Source organism: Jaculus jaculus, chromosome 6 (assembly GCF_020740685.1).
Source record: "Jaculus jaculus isolate mJacJac1 chromosome 6, mJacJac1.mat.Y.cur, whole genome shotgun sequence".
In the NCBI taxonomy this organism is placed as follows: Eukaryota; Metazoa; Chordata; class Mammalia; order Rodentia; family Dipodidae; genus Jaculus; species Jaculus jaculus.
Genome location: NC_059107.1, coordinates 157,020,020 through 157,034,370, shown reverse-complemented (window position 1 = coordinate 157,034,370; position 14,351 = coordinate 157,020,020). Strand labels below are relative to the sequence as shown.

The window sequence follows — 14,351 nt, the reverse complement described above, 5'->3', positions numbered from 1 at the left end:
AATTCCTAATTACACAGTTATTTTATCACGCAGCTTCAGTGCTAAGAGTCTAAAAAAAAAAAAAATCAACAAAACCCCCACCCACCTCCTGCCAGCTCCCAGGCGCCCAATTAGGTAAGCAATTTTGCTTGAAAGGACACTTCCACCCTGGAACCACCCCGGGACAGGGACTGAACTCAGTTCCCAGCTCTCCTCAAGGTGCAACCAGGTTTTTCCAGGGGCAAGCGGGGAGGGTGACAACGATGATACTTCAGGGCACTCTGGTGTGACTGCTAAAGAGGACCCTCCCCCCACCCCACTTCTGGCTCCTTGGAGAGGCAAATGGGGACACCGTGTCCCTCTGGATTGGCCGCTATGGCTTGGTCAGAATGGGCGTGTTGCTCCTGAGGGAAACCCAGCTCTTGAGACCCCGACTGGGACTTCAGGAAAGAGGTGGTCATCCTGCTGCACCGCCAGGAAACCCAGAGGCTCTGGGGCCACCTTACCCTCCTGCTAGCCTGAGCATTTTGCCAACACAGAGGAAGGCTAAGGCGTGGACCTACACGGCCTGAAGCAGCTCCCTCCTGAATCCCGCTTCTGCCTTGGGACCTGGGAGCCTTGGGTTCCTGCTATTCACAGCTCAGTCCCTGCTAGGTTCAAAGAGGCTCCCAAACACATTGTACCGAGGGCTTCCCACACTTCCTCAGGCAACCTTCCCACAGTCGGGCTAGGGGAGCTAGTGCGGAGAAGGAAGCTGAGGCTCAGAGAGCACCCAGGGGACAGCCAGGTGTGGGAGGACCACCCCATTGCCATCTCACCTCACCCCGGCTCACGAGCTCCCCCTCAGCTGGCTGGGGGTTGGGGGGCGCTGCTGAGCACAAAGTGCTGGAGCAGGGGGCTTGGCAGCATCCCTGGAGCCAGTGTGTCCAGTGGTTAGGACGTGGCTCTGGGTTCCAGTCCCCGCTCACTGCTAGTGTGCCGTGTGACTCTGGATAAGTCACTCAACTGAGAGGAGTTTATAAGCAGATTTGGGGACTGAAACAGGGCTTGGCACAAGAAGAGCCAAGTAACCGTGAGACATGGTTACACCGGACCCCTCGTGGTTGTTTCTGTCCACACTTATCCATGAGGCACACCATGCCTGCCTATGCCCTCCCCTAGGTCCCAGTGCCTCAGAGGCCAAGCCAGGTCCCTAGTGCCAAGCCCAGGCAAGGTCCTTATGTAAATTTGCAGAACAGATTACCTTGAGGGATGAGATGAAAATTAAAAAAAAAAAAAAAAAAAAGAGCTTAGAACTGATGAGAAGCAACATAAAATGCCTGAGATCAACACCTCTCCAGGAAACACCCCACCCAGGGGTTGCATCTGGGTGCCGCTGATAAAAATAGGGTGTTTCCTCGATCTTTGCAAGGGGCCCACGGGGGCTTTCTTAAAACGTAGTGGAAGATGCAGCTAATGGCAGGGAAGCTGAGACACTGGCGACAGCCTCACCTATCGGGAGGCAGCTGCGGATGACTCAGCCTATGTTGCCTGACAACCAGACCACCAGCCTGGGATGCCAGCCGGGCACCTAGGACACACTCGGTGTTCACTGGAAAGAGCACAGTAGAAAGGAAGGCACTACCAGGGAGTGACAACATGGACTCTTGACGGGCTGGCACCTTACAATTCAAGGGTCGCATTATCCACTGCTGTAGTCTGTGTCCCCTAAACGTCCTATGCTGAAATCCTAATGCCCAAGGCAATGGCATGATGAGCCGTGACCCTGGGGGCACCCCAGAGTGAGATTGGAACCCTTATAGAACAAGCCAAACAGAGCTATTCTCCTTTTCTCCCTGTGAAGACTCACCAAGATGATGGGTCCAGAGGGGAGCAGGCTCCAAACCCACCCATACTTCGGCCTTGGACTCTCAGCCTCCAGAGCTAGAGAACTGCATGACTGTTGTTCATAGCGCCCCCTCCTAGCCTGTAGTATTTTGTTACAGCAGCATACAAATACTAAGATGTCCCTAGTTGCTCACAGGTCCAGAAGGTTGGAGATTAGCAAATCCATGATAAAGAAAGTAACTACAAAATGGGCGTGGTGGCACACCACTTTAATCCCAGCACTTGGGAGGCAAAAATAGGTGGGTCAGGCTGGAGAGATGGCTTAGCGGTTAAGCGCTTGCCTGTGAAGCCTAAGGACCCCGGTTCAAGGCTCTATTCCCCAGGTCCCACGTTAGCCAGATGCACAAGGGGGCGCACGCATCTGGAGTTCTTTTGCAGAGGCTGGAAGCCCTGGCACGCCCATTCTCTCTTTCCTCTCTCTGTCTTTCTCTCTGTGTCTGTCGCTCTCAAATAAATAAATAAATAAATAAAATTAAAAAAAAAATAGGTGGGTCAGCATGAGTTCAAGGCCACCCTGAGACTACATAGTGAATTCCAGGTCAGCCTGGGCCAGACTGAGACCCTACCTCAAAAAAGAAAGAAAGAAAAAGAAAAGAAAAACAATGCATGATTATTTTATTTGATTTTGAGAAAGAATCTCACATAGCCCAGGCTATTCTGAAACTCACTCTATAGCCTAGGATGACCTTGAATTTCTGATCCTCTGCCACCTGGACGCTAGGATTTCCAGTGTGTACTACAGCACCCAGTTTATGCAGTGCTGGGGACCAAAGGCAGGGCTTAGTGTAAGCAAGGAAAACATTCTACCAACCGAGCTATATCCCAGACCTCTGGAGACATGCCGGCTTTTTCTGAGACAAGGTCTCACTCTATAGCTCAGGCTGGCCTCAAATTGCAGCAATCCTGCCTCAGCCTCCCAAGTGCTAAGATGACAAGCATGAACCACCACATCCTGACCAATAATACCTGATCTTTGGGGTATGCCCTCACACCTTTCACACCTGCCACCCCTCCTTGCAAATAAATAAATAAGAATAGTTTTTTTTTTTTTTAAGAAAAAAGAAAGAATGAGCAGAGCTAGGGGAGGCAGCACAGTTTGGGACTCTAGAACAAGCCATCATATAAAGTAGGAACCCCCTTGGCTTTTTTTGCTTTTTAAAGTTTTTGTTGCTGTTGTTGTTGTTTTGTTTATTATTTATTTATTTGAGAGCAACAGAAAGAGAGAGAGAGAGAATGGGTGTATCAGGGCCTCCAGCCACTGCAAATGAACTCCAGATACATGCACCACCTTGTGCATCTGGCTGACGTGGGTCCTGGGGAATCGAGCCTCAAATGGGGTCCTTAGACTTCACAGGCAAGCGCTTAACCATTAAGCCATCTCTCCAGCCCCCCCCCCTTTTTTATGAGAGAGAGTAAGAGTTAGAGCAAGTGAGAGAGAGAAAATTGGCACACCATGGCCTTAGCTACTGCAAATGAACTCCAAACATGTGCACTGTCTTGTGCATCTGGCTTTTGTGGGTTCTGGGGAGTCAAACCTGGGTTCTTAGGCTTTGTAAGCAAGCACCTTAACCGTTAAGCCATCTCTCCAGCCCTCCCCCCACCCCTTGGCTTTTAAGTAGAGACTTGTTTCAACCTTATGACTTGACAACTATACGAGTTAGTTGACCCTGCCTAACTCATGTCTGACTCCTGGGTTGAGCCTCAGGATCTCTGGCAACTCCCCAACCCCCTACGGTGGCTTCCATCCTGTTTCCATGGAAATGGGCCTGCATGATGACCATCATCAGCTCAAACCTGCCCCATATGCAAATGTGATAAACATTTTTGCTCAGATCGTGGCTGAAACCTTCCCAAGTCCACATCCTTGATGCAGCACTACCTAACAAAAGTGGTTCTGGGCACCCTCACCCACTCTTCAGATGGAAGAGCAATGCAGCCTCCCTTGCCTCTCCCCCGCATGGTCTTGAACAGGGCCCAGCTCAGAGTCTTGTCCTCAGAGAACAAACAGGCCTATCACGTCCAAGGAAAAACTGTCCTTGACAAGGTCCCCAGCGTGCCCTGGGCCTCCTGACATTGAGAGCCTTGAAGGATAGAGGCCACTGCACAGATGCTTCTTGGGTATGGAGGGGAGGGGAGTGTTTGTGTGCATGTGTGGAGAGGCCAGAGGACACCCTCTGGTGTCATTTCCTTAGGTGCCTTTTGGTCTTTGTTTGTTTGAGATAGTCTTTCACTGGCCTGGAGCTCTCCAAGTAGGCTAGACTGCTGGCCAACAAGCCCCTTACAGACTGAGCCATTTCCTCAGCCTTCCGCAGACTTTTGAAACCAGCCCCACTGACGACCACCCTGTGACCCCTGGCCATGGCTGACCCTGAGTCGGCCTTCCCAACCCCTAGCCCCGTAGCTGAGTTCACATATTACTGTAATCTGTATTACTAACTTTTGGTGTCTCATCAGAACAAAGCCCCTGCCCAAGCAGCCGGGTAGAGTTACAAGGAAGACAACCAGGGGCCATGGCTTGGAGAGGAAGACACAAGTGAGGCCCATGGACGAGGTGCCCACCTGACATTCATCCTCTGTGCCTCAAGCCAGCCTGACCCCACAGAACAGCTCTTGGGGGATTGAGCCAAGTTGAAAGATGTTTTTCTGCTTCGCTCGCCTCCCTATAGCTAAGGATAGCCGTGAGATCTGGTTCTGGCCAAGAATCCTGGGAAGGGAAGGATCTAGAAGAGAAAATGTTTTCCTGATACAAATGGACAGGCGTGGCTGGCATAGCTATTTCTCTTCAGAGCTTCCTTCTGGCCTGAAATTCAGACCCAGACACCCACCGCTCCAGCCGCTGCCTTGTAGCCATGAAGAAAAGGCTTAGAAAAGCACAAGGATGGCAGCCTCCCCAGCGCCGTTCCTTCTCCAGCAGCCACCAACCTCAGAACTCGGTGCTGCAACCGAAAAACACCCAGGACCCAGCCGTTGTCAGCTGGGTTTCTATTACTTGCAGACAAATGCATCTCCAGTAAATATGCCCAGCAAATCACACAGGTCCCCACACCGCCACCCCGCCCCAGCTCAACTCCTAACTCTACCTCTGACCAACCTGTGACTATGGGCGAGTCACCACGCCTCCTCTGTGAAGAGTTGCTGACCACAGCCCCTCCCTCACAGAGCTCATGATTAAACCAGATGGCGCCCAGTGACAAGCACCCCGTGAACACTTGGCAAACAGTAGATTTGTTCCTATTTTGATCACACCCCTAGATGGTACCTAAGAGGCTTCAATTTCGTTTGCTTTTTTTTATATCCCACTGATGGGGCACGCTGGACAAAAGGCACTTTCAGCCAGCAACCACAGAGGGAGACACACCTGCCTGGTGGGTTAGAAAGCTCCAGGCCAGGGCTAATGAACAATTCTTACTAACCTTCTGCTTCTGAGGAGCCTGTGAGAGTCAAGGTAGGGAAGTAGTTCCCTACATGCACAAGGGAGAGGATGCTTCTAGAATACAGTAAATCCTGATCTGACCCTGAGTCCGCCTTCCCAATCCCTGGCCCCGTAGCAGATTATATTACTGTAATCTGCCCTACTATGATTAATGAGCACAGGCATTCTTATGTGTGTACTATGTCAGCATGGTGGGGTTTTGTTGTTGTTGTGTGTCTGGGGTTTTTTTTTTTTAAATATTTTTTGTTCATTTTTCATTTATTTGAGAGCGACAGACACAGAGAGAAAGACAGATAGAGGGAGAGAGAGAGAATGGGCGCGCCAGGGCTTCCAGCCTCTGCAAACGAACTCCAGACGCGTGCGCCCCCTTGTGCATCTGGCTAACGTGGGACCTGGGGAACCGAGCCTCGAACTGGGGTCCTTAGGCTTCACAGGTAAGCGCTTAACCGCTAAGCCATCTCTCCAGCCCTGGGGGTTTTTTTGTTGTTGTTGTTGTTTTTAAATATATTTTATTTATTTATTTGAGAGAGAGAGACAGAGAATGGGCACACCAGAGCCTCCAGCCACTGCAAATGAACTCCAGATGCGTGTGCCCCCTTGTGCAGAACTGAGATCCTTTAGCTTTGCAGGCAAATGCCTTAACTGCTAAACCATCTCTCCAGCCCCTTTTTTTAAATTGTATTTATTTGCAAGCAGAAAGAGATAGAGAGAGAAGAGAGACAGACAGAAGGAGAATGGGCACTCCACGGCCTGTAGCCAGTGCAAACGAACTCCAGATGCGTGCGCCCCTTGTGCATCTGGCTTACATGGGTCCCGGGAATCAAACCTGGGGCCTTTGGCTTCATAAGCAAATGCCTTAACGGCTAAACCATCTCTCCGGTCCTATTTGTTTGTTTTTTTAATGTTTTATCTTTATTTATTTTTTTGAGAGAGATGGGGGGAGAGAATGGGACACACCAGGGCCTCCAGCTACTGCAAGCGAATTCCAGATGCGTCTGCCACCTTGTGCATGTGGATTACATGGGTCCTGGGGAACTGAACCTGGGTGCTTCGGCTTTGCAGGCAAGTGTCTTAACCGCTAAGCCGTCTCTCCAGCCCCCAAGCCTGGTTTCTCCATGGGTTCTGGGAAGTTGAGCTTGGCGGTCTCTAGCCAAGAGGCCCTCCCGCTCAGCGGCATGCACGCTCGTCCGCTAAGCCACCTCCCCAGCCTCAGCACAAACATTCACACGCAGGGTCCCCCCGATCCGCTCACAACTTGGATCTTCCACGAGCACTACTCAGAAACTGGACAGAGATGCAGGTACGGATGGAGCCTCCCCACACAACCTTCCCTTTCCTGTGACTTCCATCCAGAACTGGGGATTGTGATCTCCTTTTAGGGCTTCCCACAAAGGTCAGAGGAGCCAGCTTCCCCAAGGGTCGCCATACATCACTTCAGCAGAGCCCTTGAGCCTTGAGCTAATGATGCTTCTAGGCTGGACCCACATCCTGGGAGTGGGGTTCAGAAGCCTGCATTTTAACAGCTGCTTCTGCAAGTTTCGAAGTGTGGACAAGAGATGAAAGCTGTGTTTTAAGGTTAGAAAGGTCACCCATCCTGGCTTGTGAACATCTTGCCCATTTTCAGCTGCTCCATTTTCCACATGGAGGCTCTGGCCGCAGATGCTGTCACAGCCACCGGCTTTCAAGGGCCTTCCAAGGGATGGCGGTGGCGCCCACTCCTTGCACTCACCTACCCGAGGGCCGTGAGCAGCCCAGCTCCACCCCAGGCCCGGGCTCCCCCAGGGATCAGCTCTGGAATTCATGCAGAAGCTTTTAGCAGAGGTGTCTGTCCCCTCCCTGCTGCTGGCAGTGGTCACTTCATGATTTGCATAGGGATGTCTGCCACGGGTGATATCCAAGTGAGGACCATCTCAAGTTCAACAAAAACATAAATGAATATTTCATGACCTCCTAGCCTAATGCACACGGCAGGAGAGGGGAGCTTAAGTGATAAGGCTGTGAGGTGGTTCAGCCACGCCCAAAGAGATGACCACTGCTTTGTCATGGGAGGAAAGTAATCATCCCTGGGCTCACTGGGTGAGTACAGGGAATGACACAGAGCCACTGGACCCAACCTCCAAGAGCCACTCTCCTAAGAAAACACGAGTACAAAATGTGCTGCCTGAGTTTAAAAGCCATCTGCTCTCAGTGCCAGGGAGGGAGAGACCAGCTTGGAGGATGAGTGTGACCATGAGAGAGAGAGAGAGAGAGGGAAGCCACCAGAAGCCTACACCTCCTCTCATCACCACAAAGTCTGGCTAGGACCCCTTCACCAAGGCCCGAGGCAAATCCAGCAGGTGAGGCCTCTGGGAAGGTTATCCTCTGACAAGTGGCCGGAAGACTGGGGACATTTCATCCTGAAGGGAGGATAGAGCCACCTTCTGACTTCTTTTTTGGTTTGTTTGTTTGGTTGGTTGGTTTGGTTTGGTTTTTTTTTTTTTTTTTTTTTTTTTTGGTTTTTTGAGGTAGGGTCTCACTCTAGCCCAGGCTGACCTGGAATTCACTATGGTGTCTCAGGGTGGCCTCGAACTCACGGCGATCCTCCTACCTCTGTCTCCCGAGTGCTGGGATTAAAGGCGTGCACCACCACGCCCAGCTCCTTCTGACTTCTTAAGGACAGTAGAGAATCTGTCAGCTGTCCCCTCCCTGTAGCCTCAGTCTCCCCATGTGACAGGCCCCTGCCCTCTCTCTGACCTCATCTCTCAGCCCCACATGCCCAGGACACCAGGCTCCAACATCTTCCCACTCTCCCTCCACAGCTTCAGGCCAAAGCCTGGTGGCCTCCACATGGGACAGCTGCTGTCCCCAGCTCTGTCCTCCTCAGAGCAGTTTATGCAAACCCTTGGTTGAAATCCAGTCCTTAGTCCATGGCCCGGTGGTCCTTTTGTACTTCTTGGCAGCGTCGCGGAGCCCTGTTAAGAACTGGTCTGTGGTGATCCGTCTCATATCTGTTTTCTGCACTGTGAGTTCCATGAGATTAGGAAGAGTGTCTGTCTCCATCATCGTGTCCCCACTGCCCAGCTCAAGCCCAACATGACATGTAATAGGCCTTCAATGGCTGCTGACTTGGTGAGTGAATGGTGAAGACAAGCTTCAGGTCAGAGAAAGAATTTAATAGCACGTTAAGCTGATCTCGGTGCAGCTCGGCTGATGTGGGGGTGAGGACTGTGACCTCTAAGGAACCTTCCAGCTCAGAGGTTCTGTGTCACCCTGAGTAGCTTGGAAAACAGCAGCCAGTAATTTGGGGAAAGGGGAGGGAAGGTAGGGAGGAAACATCCTTAGGGTGTCAGGCCTGTTCCTCTGCAAACAGGACATTTATAGTACTAATGGGATTGTGCGGGTTGGGTGGGCAGCTCCGTCCTCTCCCTCTCTCTCAAATAAAAATAAAGAGCTGGAGAGATGACTTAGTGGTTAAGGCACATGCCTGCAAAGCCTAAGGACCCAGGTTCAATTCTCCAGGTCCCATGTAAGGCAGATGCACATGGTGGCACATGCATCTGGAGTTCACTTGCAGTGGCTAGTGGCCCTGGTGCACCCATTCTCTCTCTCTTTCTCTCTCTCTCTCTCTCTCTCTCTCCCTGCCCCATGTCTCCAAAAATAAGAATAAATCTTTTAAAAAATAAATAAATAAATATTAAAAAGGGATCCTTGGGACCCTGGGGACAAGGGTAGCTCTACTGAGTAGATCACAAGCCAAGACCAACTGCATCATCCGTGGTGCCCAACATGGGGTATCCTAACTCATACACTTAGACTGTAAATGCATGCATTCCATACAAGCCACACACCAGCCTACCCCCACCCCGACCTTGGGAGATGTGGCCAGTAGATCTCACTCACTGGCATGCATACGCACACATGCACACTCACACCACCCTCATCCGAAGGACCAAGGGAAGATATATCAGCCTGAGACCTCTGCATGTTGCTGGATGCTAAGGCTGGTTGCCCCTCCCCTGCTCAGCTCAGAGCTCTATGGTCTTTGTTTACAAATTCTATTTACAAATGAGAGGAGACAGGAGCAAAGCACTAAGCATCTGCTCCAGGTCCAAAGGGCAAGGTGGGGGGGCTCTGGAGCAGGGAAGGTGGAGACAGCCAAAATAACGACATACCTGAGACAGGACTCGGGAAAAGGTACTCCCAAACTCACAAACAGGGCTTTGGGAGAGAGGATTTGACGGTGTCACTTTGGAGCATGCTCTAACTGGCCTAACTGCTAATTATTTCAGTATCTAGGGACCTATACCTTTGTTTGATTCACTCTTCCCTGTTAATTAAAGGTGTGGATGCTGTGAAACTGAATTTAACGTGTGGGTTTTTAACCAGACAGAGATGGATGCTGCTTCAGCCCAGCAGAAAAAGATGTCTGCCCATCACCAGGCCATGGGTTTCTTCACTGGAGGCCCCGCCCAGCTCTGATGCCCCGTGATCCTCTTGCGACATCCCTTCTCTGACACATACCCCTCCCATGCTGCCCACCTCCATCTTGACTCAGAGTTGAATCGCTGGCCATGCACGATACAGAGGCACCCTAAGATTTGTAGGAGGGTCTTTAAAAAAGAAAAACTTTGACCCACGGTTACTTCCAGAGTCAAAGACTCTGCAGAAGCCCATGTAGTATCCACACAGAGACGTGGGTGAGTATCACCTCCATAAAACAAGAACAGACACTAAAGTTTCTGAAACAGGAAAACACAAGGACAAGGAGGCTGTTGCAGAATGAAAAGACAAAAAAAAAAAAAAAAAGTGGGGGAGATGAGGCCCTGCTAGGAGTCCACAGGCATCTCGCAAGGCCACAGCCAAGAACCCACTCCCATTCCAGGTGAAATCAGAGGAGAAAAGGCAAAGGAAGAAAGATCCAGCCACAGGTCTCCAAGGATGAAGTCGGGTTACAGGCAAAGTTACTGAGGAAAGAACTGAAGAACTTTGCTCAGAGCTGAAGGAAAAACTCCAGACCTGTTTTAGACAAAGATCTGAATTCTGAAGATGAAGAGAAAATTCAACCAGCTTCAAGGCAGAAAAAAGCCAACTGCCTTCCAAGGAAAGTGTTGGCACTGGGCTCACAGCAGCCCCTATGCAGTCAATTTGCATGCCACAATTCGGCCAGTTCTGAGGGAGAAAAATCGTGACCCTACCACAGAGCAGACACACTGTCCTTCTTCCTTGGAGATCAAAGGGATGAGTTTGCACAGCCAATACTAAAAAATGATACTATCCAAAACTCTTTTCTTTGGAAACCTACTTAAGAGTAGTTTCCAGCCAAGCCAAAATGAGAATGCCTGACAAAGGGGGTGACCCAATCCCCCAGAAACCATGCCAGCTCATCTTCAGGCAGGTCCAGATCCCTGAGGCAGGGTCCTGGGAGTCTGAAGAGCACCATCAGAAAAGCATGCTTGGAAGAGGCCAGATGACACAAGCTGCCACTCCACAACAGAGGCCCTGATTCAGTCCACGTCGGGGGCCTGCACACCTCAGTTCTCACAGGGATGTGCAGGTGACCCTCACTGCCCTTCTCCACGGTGACGCACACACTCCCACATACTCTGACTCACACACACACACACACACACACACACACACACACACACACACACACACACACACACACACACACGCTCCTGCACACAGCCGCCAGTCTCCTCTTCCCATCCCGCCTCATCCCTGCCCTGCTGACCCATGCCTGCGCATGGTCAGTGCTTGATCATCCTTTACCTCCTGTGTGCCACCTCCTCAGGACAGTACTTGTGCCCACGTCCTCAGCCTGGCTCTGCCATGCTCCTGAGCTGACAACAAACCATAGCGCCTTGCCCAGATCCCTAGTCCCAGTGTGGGCAGACGCTGCCGGCAGAGCTGCTGGACACTGTCCCAGATGGCACGCTAAGGAGGCCTGGCCTGTGTGTGGTCCACTCTTCTCACCAGCCTCTAAGGTGGTGCCCACACTCAGCAAAGCCTTCTGTGTCCAGGGTGTTGCTTGGTTCTGGGAAAGCAGGCCCAAGGGCCTGGCAATGCTCAAAAAAGGCTAAGAATGACCCTGACTGTGGATTGTGACCTTTTTGGCGGGGAGGGGTCAGGTATCACTCTATGTCACAAACTAGCCTTGAAATCCTAGGTTCCTCCAACCTAAATTCAGTGTGTCTCGCTAGAAACGACTAAGCTGGAGCCGGGCGTGGTGGCGCACGTCTGTAATCCCAGCACTCACACTCAGGAGGCAGAGGTAGGAGAATGGCCGAATGTTCGAAGCCATCCCGAGACTCCATAGGGAATTCCAGGTCAGCCTAGGCTAGAGTGAGACCCTACCTCGAAAATCAAAACAGAAGAAGAGAAGAAATGAAATGACTAATCTGGAGGCTGGACAGTACTTAACTACCCTCCATCTCTGACTTGCTGAATGACCATGATGATGGTGATGATGGTGGTGATGATGATAATGGTGGTGATTAGGTGATGATGGTGATGGTGGTGGTGATGGTGGTGATGGTGGTGGTGGTGGTGATGATGATGGTGGTGATGATGATGATGGTGATGGTGGTGGTGATGGTGGTGATGGTGGTGGTGGTGGTGATGGTGGTGATGGTGGTGGTGGTGATGTAATGATAATGGTGGTGGTGGTGGTAATGACGTAATGATGATGATCAGGATGCTGGTGCTGATGATGATGGTAAGGATGATAATGACAATAACAGCAACTGATTTCTCTGTGGTAGTTTTGATAAGGCTACTATATTCACTCTCATTTTACAGACAGAAAAATGGAAGCTTAGCCAGAGCAAGTGGCTTTCTCAAAGGCATACAGTTAATCAGCGTACAACACCAGTCTCAGCTGGCGGCACAGGAGAACACACACTTACCACAGATGGGAGGAAGGGACACCTGTCTGTCAAGGCCAGTCAGCAGAGTGCTGTTCCTCCCACCCCTGGGTCAGGAGCCCCTACACTCCCATACCACATCACTGTCATCTCCCAGAAGACCCCGGCTAACTACCCGGCGGCTGGTGGGCGTGCACTGAGGGCCAGGTCACCACCTACCCTGCCATGACGATGAAGAAATCCAGGCGGTTCCATGTGTCCCCGAGGTAGCACTTCTTGCCAAAAATGCCCAGGGCCACCATCTTGAGCACCATCTCCATGGCAAAGAAGATGAAGATGAAGTCATCAAAGACCTGCCAGGGCAGGAGGAAAACAGCAGAGGACAGTGTGAGGTCTCAGAGCACACCATGGCGGCTGCAGCCACCGCGTGAGGTGAAATATGGGGCAGGAAGTGTGCCTCGGAGGCCCTGGTCTGGTCAACCACTTTCCAGACAGGAAGCTGAGGCCCAGAGAAAGGATGGACTTGCCCGAGACACGCAGTCTATCTTCTTGGCTTCCTTAGCCCAGGCTGTGACAAAGACTGCAGAATATCCCATATTCTCTCTAATATTTGGCAAGCACTGGACCACACAGTGGACCTAGATTCTTGCTTCTAATTCTCACAGTGACAACCCTCCCCACTGGGTAGCCCCATTTTATAGGTAAAGAAACAGACTCAGAGAAGTCAAGCAACTGGCCCTGGGTTACATATTAGGTAAGTGACAGGATCGGGTCTGGCTCCATGTCCAGCCCTAATCAGTTGTAATGGGGTCTGAAGCTGTGAAGCCACGCAAAGACTGGGAATGGATCACGGCTGTGGATTTGAACACGTGCCCCAGGAGATGCTGTGGGCCAGCCTCTGGGGAGCTGCTGGGTGCCAGATGTAGAAGCCAGCTCCTCCCAGGAAGACTGCCCCCGCCCCCAGGGAGGAAAGGTGCTTCCTGCGTCACAACCAGCCCAGGGCTATGTAGATGCCAAATCAGTTCCCACCTGGGGCCTGGGACCTGGAAGGTGAGTGCAGGAGACACAGGAGAGAACATTCCTAAAGAGCATGGAGGTTCTAAGGAGCCAAGGCAGGCTATAGGCAGAGGAGCATTGGTCACTGTGCTTTAGGGGTAAAAAGCCTCGGTTAGGAGCCCAGAGAAATCTCCTGGGGCTCTCAGGTAGAGGCTGGACTAGAGCAGTCCCCTGAGATGGGGGTGGGAAGAAGAAGGGGGCAGCCTGGTGCCTCACCTGCAGGATCTTGCAGCGATCTGACAGGCAGTCCATGTCGTCGCACGGCTGGTACATGCCCAGGGTCACGCAGTTCAGCAGTATGACCAGCATGCTCACACATTCAAACCACGTGCTCCGAGTCAAGGAACAGACAGCAGAGGCAAGACGCGAGGCCCTGCACTTGGGACCAGCCATCCTAGCCGCAGTGACCTCCCCAGATGTGCCTCGTGATGGCCGGTGCCCACATTTTCAAAGACAGTGCCCCAGCAGGGGCTGCACATCCCAAGGGACGAAACCCAACAACCCTCCTGGGCCCCATCTAGGAAGAAGCAACTCCCAACTCCCACCACCCCATGCCTCCCCCAGCTGTGACTGCCTCCCTCCTCCCCGCTCCCCTTCCTCCCCTCTCTGCACTCTGTAGCCAATGGAGGACCTATAGTGCAGTGGACACTCGCTGGACACCTGCCCATCATCCCCTGGTTAGAACTCATCGCCATCCTCCCACTACTGCTCCCAGGCCAGCCCCACTGAGGAGGGACTCAGCTGCCTCAGGATCTGCCCAGGCATAAGGTTGTCATCTGCACCCAGCAGGGGCTGGGGGTGGGGTGGGGGGTCTGGAAACCAGCTCCTTACTGAGATATAAACCACAGGCAAGGCCTGTGGCACCAGCTAGGAGCCAGAATGAAGGACACTCTGTACCCAAGACAGTGAGAACACCTTATAAAACACCCCTCCTGGGCTGGAGAGATGGCTTAGTAGTCAAGGTGCTTGCCTACAAAGCCTAAGGACCCAGGTTTGATTCCCCAGAATCCACGTAAGCCAGACGCACAAGGTGGTGTATGCATCTGAAGTTCATTTGCAGTGGCTGGAGATCCTGGAGCTCCCATTCTCTATCTGTCTCTTTCTTTCTCTTTCAAGTAAATAAATAAAATATTTTTAAAAAAAAATATATC

General features: G+C 51.7%; 1 protein-coding gene across 1 annotated transcript in view; it reads right to left on the bottom strand.

Annotated features, from left to right (window-relative positions):
- Positions 1-14,351, bottom strand: part of Cacna1i (calcium voltage-gated channel subunit alpha1 I) — a 132,641-nt gene that overhangs the window by 79,878 nt on the left and 38,412 nt on the right. The window contains exons 3-4 of the mRNA XM_045152580.1: positions 13,417-13,528; positions 12,364-12,497 (exon numbers count right to left, since the gene is read on the bottom strand). Of these exons, the coding sequence (XP_045008515.1) occupies positions 12,364-12,497; positions 13,417-13,528 (246 nt within the window). The remainder of the gene's footprint in view (positions 1-12,363; positions 12,498-13,416; positions 13,529-14,351) is intronic.